Raw genomic sequence first — 8,614 nt, 5'->3', positions numbered from 1 at the left:
CTCTGATGACGTTCTTGTCACAGCTACTTTTGATAGTGTCTGTTTAGCTCTTGGCATTGGCTGAGAACCAGCACCATTCCTCCCACTTAAAGCATCCAACTTCAACAAATTCTGTAAATAAGAATTAGTATATATGACCTCCTGTTGTCAATAAGAAGCACAAGATAGCTTGCTTGATATATGGAAGTTGAGAAAGGCACAATAATAAGATAATGAAAATTATCCATCTATAGATATTCCAGAAATCATTTTTTCTATCTGTGATGAAAAAAAGCTCACCTGCATATTAAAATAACCTAAAGCAATAAAAATCATGGGTCAATGTCTCATGAAATCATAACTTGATGATATTAAGGAAATATCTTGTTTAGAGATTAAAGAAGATGCCAAATTTACATACCATCAAGGGATCACGTAGGCTCAGTTAGAGATTCCATAAGTGAAGGATCACTCCCAGCAACACAGATGCGCTTGTGGATCTCTCTGTATGAAACATTAAGATAATTAAACTCCAAGTTGAAAAATAACATATACAAATATCCCAAATCAGTAACTCCAACTATCATCAGTACTTGAAAGCCAGATCCAATACACAAAATAAGAGCATAAATGGATAGTTAAAAAGGAAAAATCTTTTAGAGGGACTAAAATTTTTTTATAAGCTTGTATCTAAACAATGAATCAATGTAAGGAATAGTATATTAAATAGAAACTATCAACTATTGAGTTTCATTCCACCTCATTCATAATTAATTCCTTTGTGGTACTATATATTAAAGATCCACATAGTGGATGAATAGGTCCACATATATCACCTTGAATTTTTATAGGAATTCAGGGGACTCAAATCCAATCTTTACTGGTGATGGCCTTAAAATTAACTTCCCTTGAAAACATGCAGCACAACAAAATTCACTAGATTTAAGAATCTTCTGGTTCTTTAGTGAATGTCCATGGGAGTTTTCAATAATTCTCCACATCATGGTTGTTCCCGGATGACCCAATCGGTCGTGCCAAGTTATGAATTCATTTGGACTAGTAAACTTCTGGTTTACAGTGGCATGTGATTCAATTGCACTAATATTGGTATAATATAACCCAGATGAAAGTGAGGATAATTTTTCTAATATAACTTTCTTATTTGAATCATGAGTTGTGATACATAAATACTCATGATTTCCCTCATTCATTGTCTCAATATGATATCCATTTCGGCGAATATCTTTGAAACTCAATAAGTTCCTCAGAGACTTAGTAGACAATAGTGCATTATTTATTATGAATTTTGTTCTTCCGGAAAATAAAATTATAGCTCTTCCGGAGCCTTCTATCACATTGCCTGAGCCAATAATAGTATTAACATATTCTTCTTTTGGCACAAGATGGGTAATATATATCACTTTTGAGAATGGCGTGCGAACTTGCACTATCCGCAAGGCATACATCTTCATTATATATCATTGCTATTTTCTTCAAAGACAAATAATAATAATATTAATAATAATAAAATGAGTAGTATGCACAGTTAAATTGAATACTTTATCGAAATTATTTTTCTAAGAAACACTGTCCATAATGTCATATACTAAAATTTTATTTTGAAACTTGACACATTTAATGATTTCAAAGCATAAACATTAATATTTTATTATTTATATACATCACATTTGAAACTTTAAATACATAGAAAATAAAAATTTACAATAAGTTTCTTACATTATTTATTAACATGGATGCTTAACAATCTCACATATTAAACCATTCCATCATTAATCAAATGACCAATATTTCCTTCAAGATCCTCAAAGAAATTAGATACATCATAATGAGTAGTAGAATTTTCAGCATCATTTGAAACAAAATTTGTTTCCTTTCCTTTGTCATCCTTTTTCAAAGATGCCTGGTAAAGATCGACTAGCTGTCTTGGGGTACGACAGGTACGTGACCAATTGCCCTTTCCACCATAACGGAAACACTTATCCTCTGTTGATTTATTTTGCCCAATATTTCTTTCTTTATCCCACTTCTGGTGAGATCCTCTCTTTTGAACATAATTCCTTTTCCTTCCATAATTTTTCTTGTTATTAAAACCTTGCCATTTACCTCTTCTGGGGTAATTTGCCGCATTTACTTCAGGAAATGGGGTGGCGTCAGCTGGGCGCGCTTCGTGATTCTTTAAGAGCATCTCATTATTGCGTTCAGCAATAAGAAGGCAAGAAATTAACTCAGAATATTTTTTAAATCCTTTTTCTCGACACTGCTGCTGCAGGTGCACATTCGAGGCATGGAAGGTCGAGAAAATTTTCTCTAACATATCATTATCAGATATCATTTTCCCACATAATTTCATTCGTGAGGTGATTCAAAACATTGCTGAATTATATTCATTTATGGATTTAAAATCCTGTAAACGCAAGTGCATCCATTCATATCGGGCTTGAGGAAGTATCACCGTCTTTTGATGATTATACCTTTCTTCAAGGTCTTTCCAAAGATCTGCAGGATCTTTTAATGTAAGATATTCATTTTTCAATCCTTTGTCAAGATGACGACAAAGAAAAATCATGGTTTTGGCTTTATCCTTCTGGGCAGGGACGGACTTAGAGGGGGGCGAGTAGTGGCCTCGGCCCCTCAAAATTTTTAAAAACTATATTTATATACGAGATATGTATTTAAAAATATAAAAAATATTATATAATTCAGTATTTTTATATGTATTATTTTTTATTATGTGATAGATTTATGTCTTAATTATTTAATGCACTAATATTTTTCACTTAACTAATTTAATATCATATAACTTTTAAATTAGTTTTTATATAATAATCTCTATATTTATTTAAAAAAAATCATTTGTCTATTTTATATTAACATATTTAAAATTTATATTATTATATTAATAATAACTTACGTAGTTATATTTTGGTAATCACAGTATGTACTTTAGATATTCTTTTCTTATAAAAAATACTTATTTTTCTTCTAAATTTACGTTGTTAAAAAAAACTTTTATAAAAATATCTTATATCTTGTATTCTATAAAGGTATTGTATCTTTTAAATAATTAATAATTTATCATTTATTTTCAAATTTTTAAAAATTTTTGAAAGAATTAATTTTAATTGATAAGATATGTGATCATTTTTAACTAAACACGCTATAAATTATTGATACTTTATAATTTTATAATGTACGATTGATATTGTTATATTTTTTTATGTAACTATCATATTAAAAATAAAATTGTGAAAAAATTTATAATTATATATATATATATATTTGATAAATTTTTAAAAATTAACTCTAATAACTATATGTTAATTATTTTTATGAAATGAAAAAAATTTATCTAAAATTCGGCCCCTCCATACTAAACTTTCTGGATCCGTCCCTACTTCTGGGATGCATTATTTTCAGTCTTAATGGTATCTCCAAGATTCATTGAATCAAGATGGATTTCAGCATATAGTATCCATGATAAATAGTTATTTCCAAATATATCAAGAGCATTAAATTCAAGATGAGAGAGTTTCGACATAATGAAAATTGTTACCTGAGTCTTCCTAAAATTTGATTAGAGTCTCGTGCTGATAACATGTTTTAGAATAAATAAATAAGACTCTAATATTAATATTTACCACAATTACTATCTCAATATAATACATATAATTAATGTATTTATTAATATATGTAGTATCTTATATATAAGAGAGAAGAGTATTTGATAGTATAAAGGAGGAATAGAGAATTTTTATTACTGTTGGTGTGTTTTGCTCAGAGGCAAAAGCCTCTATTTATATGCGTATATGATAGTAGTTTTTTAAATTATATTAAATAAAATTCTCCTTAAAAACCTGAGCCTCGTAAAAAATGGACATCCACCTCAAACTATCTTATCACAATCGTTCCTAATATGTTTCTTTCTAATTTTTCAGTTATGGTCAATTTTTTATTGGATAATCTTCACATTACTATGCTTTGATATTGGTCCCACGTTTTTTCTTTTTGTGTAACACCCTAACTACCAAAGCTCGCACTTCCGGCTGTGCGACTCTGATAGCTCAGACATTACGACGACACTTATATTATTTAATACTAAAATATGAGCCTGTTTAAAACTTTAAACCGCAATACCGCTCCCAAAGATACTTTCATTCGATAACGTACATCCATAAATACCATTCAACTTACAACAACTCATACAGAGTACATCCATATATATATATACATAAATATATATAAATAATATTACAAACATAATACAATACAATTCCTATCCCTCTTACAGATTATATCGAGATAAAGGCGAGGGTACAATAAACCATAACTAAAACAATATAGAGCATCATAACAACAATTAAATAAGCTCTTCGTAACTTCTGCGCCCATATCCTGAAAGGGGAAAAATGTAGGGGGGTGAGAACATCATCCTCGAAAGGGTTCTCAGTAGAGGGTTTTTGGGAATTACTGTAATAGGATACATGAAGATAATCGCACCAGTAATTCATAACCGTCTTATGCCTCTTTTCAAAAATAACGGTTTACGATGAAAGTAAAGTCGGAAATCTTTTCAGAAAGAAGAACCGTTCAATTCTCAAAAACTCAAAAGCCTTTCAAAGCGGTTTATCTAAGCGAAACCAAAATAGCCTTTCATATTTTATTCCAAACCAGAAACACAAAACCGAAATCAACCGTCAGTTCATCTCTTTCCAACCACGGCCCTAGGCCCAAACAATCCAACCAACAACCAATCACCTCAATCCAACAGAGTCCCAGATGCAAACACAGATAGGAAGTTCAAGCACAAACAAACAGTTATTACAAGTAGAACAGTTAGCAATTAATCACATAGGCAAACCAAGTATAATATGCACACCCAACCAATGTCACACAAATGCATATGATGCATGCCTGTCCCTAGTGGCTGATGATATCATCTGTCGGTTATAGAGCCAACCCGACAAGTCCTGGTAGCTAACCATTGGACTGTCCCTCTGTCGTGCATCCCCAACTCGAGTTATACTCATCATAAACTTGATCATAATCATGATCCATATCCATCACCCTCACTGGTGAATATTTATCCATCACCATCACTGGTGAATATTTATGGGGGCGAGCTCATCCGGGCCTTTCACAGTGCCCGGCCACACTTACGACATAGGGTCAACAGAGTATCAAGTCTCGACCTGGAGCACGTGGTGGCTAGCCACTGCTACTACCCAGGGAAACTCGTATCTCAGATAGTGGAAGTGCAACATTCATATATATCAATGATTCAGCATAAACATGCATTCAATCTCATCCATGGATCAACATCCATCTCAGCCATCCGGCTCACGGTTCAGTCCAGAACCAGCCAATATTCATATCATACACAGCCATTCCGGCTCACGGTTCAATCCAAAACCAACCAATATGTATAATCATACACAGCCATTCCGGCTCACAACAAAACATCACTTCCACCATTCAACATCATTAAATTCATAAAGTCGGCATTTAAGCCATAAATTATTTTCTCAATTCATTTCACTTTGAAATCGAGTTTCAACTCTTTTCAGCCTTGGCTTTAAAGATCTCATTTCTCAAATCATCTTAGGCTCATAAGCCACTTTTACTCAAGGTAAATTCCCCTTTGAAAACAATGCCACTCTCGGCATCCTCTTTCCAAACTTCCATAACCATGGCAAGTTAAAGATTTATTTTGAAACATTCAAAATCATCCATTCAACAATGGGATTTTATAACAAAGTTTCTCGACAGAGTCCCAAGTCTTTAGGGGAGAATAACATATCTCATTTCACCAAATTCATTTAAAATCATTAAAACATTGGCTTTCTGATTTGAGTAAGAAAATAGGATCTAAGCCAAACCGAGTCACGTAATCTTTACTTCTTTCAAAACCATTTCCTTTACTTAAACAAAACCGGCTTCAATTCCATAATTAAATCTGAAGCGTTTCAAACTGATAAGAGAATCATTTTTGTTGTGTTAAACTTAGAGTTCAAAAGATACTTTGAATCTTATTTAAAACGTCAAAATAATGAGGCTCATCACTCGAAATCCAATTCCTTTTAAAATCACGAAAACTCTCCCAAGGGACAATCTTTGTGTTTAATAGAGAAAAACATAAACCCGTTTTACCTTTTAAAACAGCCTCAAAGCAAAATTCTCTTTCGAATGACTTGTACCCAAAGACATACTGTTCTTCTTGGAAAATAAGGAGAAATCATGATTCTCTTTTCAATAATTCTTTCAACGCATAACTTCATTGCTTTCTTAATTGTTCTAAGTAAAGGTAATAAAAGAAGCCATAATTTCACAATCCTCAAAATAGATAGGAAAGGCATTAAACTTAAAATTCCCCAATTAACATTTCAAATAAGGACTCGGATTCTATAGAAATTTCGGCAGCACCTCCCCTAAAACTTGGACTTTTGCCACCCGGTTCGGGTCCCAACTAAACCGTTTCTCATTCCTTTTCAACAGCTCAAAACCAGAAATCAATTCAAAAGCAAGCTAAATCCAACAATCGCCTCAGTGGCATATCTCAAGGAAACCATTTCAAATATCAACTCAATATCAACCGATTTAACTCATTTCTAAAGCTTTAAAGAATCGGTTCAGCATTAAATCATTTATCAAAACCAAATCAATTAAAGCGACCCAGGCTGACTTTCAAGAGTATTCTATCTTTCACATCATCAAAATAATTGACTCAATTCAAACTAATCCTCAACGGATTAAACTCATATTTCAAATCTTTAAAGAATCGACTTCAGACATTACATTTCACAAAGCCGCACCACAATTCAACCAAACCAACATCCATAGTCATTCGAGTCAATCAAATAATACATAAGGCAGATACAATCACCAAATACACAATATCTCGCACCAGTATCCATATGTAATAATTCCAATAATAAACTATAGTTTTTGGAAAGCGCCCCTACCTCAAAACGCAAATCCATAACTCAAACATGTCACAGAGTCCTTTCCGCCTCAACCCGAACTGACGGCAACTAAAATCTCAGCTCCCAGTCACGTTCGCAACAACCATCGCAACACTATTCGCAACATATAATAATCAGGACTCGACCCCACATTACCCAAAACTCATATTCATTAATCAAACACAACCGAATACCAACGCGAGGCTTTTTGAAACATAATTTACTTACTGAGCTAGCGAAACGAAGCAGCCGCAGCTCCATATCAACCCGGCAGCGACTCCGTCAGCCACCTCAAGCGGCAGCGGCGATGAAAGACTCCGACAACCGCGGCTACACAACAACGTCATAGCGATAAAACCCAGGAATAGAAAGGAATGAAGACCAAATGCAAGGACCCTTACCGGCAGTGGTTTTCCGGCGACTAAACTGCGTTCTCCGGCGGCAGAGATGGCGGAGCAGCTCGAAACGGCCAGCAGCAGTGGCGGCGTTATCCCAGCACCAACATCCACCACCGTTTTCCGGCAACCAGAGGCACTGCGGGGTTTCACGGCGGCAGATCTAGCAGGAAAAGGGACCCTCGGCAGTGGCGCGTCGGCGGCGACTGGACGCAACTCCTCCAGCTTGCATCTCCTTCTCTCCCAGCGTCGCCCATTCTCGGCCTTCCTCCTCCTTCGAGTTCGACAAAAAGGGACCCACGGCGGCGCTGTGCTTCCTCCACGATTGCGGACCCGACGATGGCGCAGCAGTGAGGACGACGGAGCTGGCGGCGAGTCCCTCTCTGCGCGACACTGACAGAGCGGCTTCTTCCTTCCTTCGACTCGGACCTGACGGCGGACCCCAAGACGGCGCGACGGCTGGGCGGCGATCACAACGCAGCCCTTCCCTCTCTGCGCGATCTCCCTTCTCAAGCTCCCTCTCCCTCTCTGCCTCAATTTCTTTCTTTCATGGTAAAGGGAAGCCGTGTGGGTGTGGGCCACGAAGCACAGCTCGCAGTGAGGCGGCTGAGGACGATGGCGGCGCGGTGAACTCCCTTCCCTTCCCCCTTCACGCCGGCGACCCCTCATTCCTTCTCCCTCAATTTCACTTTCTGCTTCTGTTTCCTTCCTTTCATGAAAAGGAGAAAGGAAACCGTGCGTATTGTGGCTGCTGGGGTATGGGCAACAACGGGTAACCGGGTAGGGTTTCAGGGTTAGGGTTTTACTTTTGAAAATTAGGGTTAAGGGCATTATGGTAATTTCACATAAAATTGGGAATAATATAGTAATTGAAACCCAAATTAAATCCAACACTAGTTATATATAGAAAATACTATTTGCTCACCAATTTCACAAATTATTTTCAATAAAATGCCCAAATCTAAAAATTAGAAATAGTATACTTAATTTCTTCATTTTCCAAAATAGCAGTAATAATATTTAAAATATTATTTATCTAATCCAAATCATATAAAATCCTTATTATTTCATAACTATCAATCTTATACTTTAAATATAGAAAATAATCCAATAATTATAAAATTGGATAATAATTATAACTCATCTCAAATCCAATAAATCAAAACTTGCCTTAATTATCTTTAATAAAATAATCTCTGAAATTAAGGCTATAAATTACTGTAGGATTTGAGACTTGATCATAATAAGACTTTTCAAAAG

General features: G+C 35.1%; 1 protein-coding gene across 1 annotated transcript; it reads right to left on the bottom strand.

The window, feature by feature from the left end:
• Positions 1 to 4,157: 4,157 nt before the first annotated feature.
• Positions 4,158 to 8,023, bottom strand: LOC112726473 (uncharacterized). The gene is made up of 4 exons (XM_025775871.3): positions 7,361 to 8,023; positions 7,188 to 7,289; positions 6,960 to 7,073; positions 4,158 to 4,392 (listed from the first exon to the last, which is right to left on the bottom strand). The coding sequence occupies exons 1-2, from the start codon at positions 8,021 to 8,023 to the stop codon at positions 7,251 to 7,253; spliced, it is 702 nt and encodes a 233-aa protein (XP_025631656.1). The 3' UTR covers positions 4,158 to 4,392; positions 6,960 to 7,073; positions 7,188 to 7,250.
• Positions 8,024 to 8,614: the final 591 nt, after the last annotated feature.

Source organism: Arachis hypogaea, chromosome 12 (genome assembly GCF_003086295.3).
Source record: "Arachis hypogaea cultivar Tifrunner chromosome 12, arahy.Tifrunner.gnm2.J5K5, whole genome shotgun sequence".
NCBI lineage: Eukaryota > Viridiplantae > Streptophyta > Magnoliopsida > Fabales > Fabaceae > Arachis > Arachis hypogaea.
This window is presented reverse-complemented; position numbering and strand designations above follow the sequence as displayed.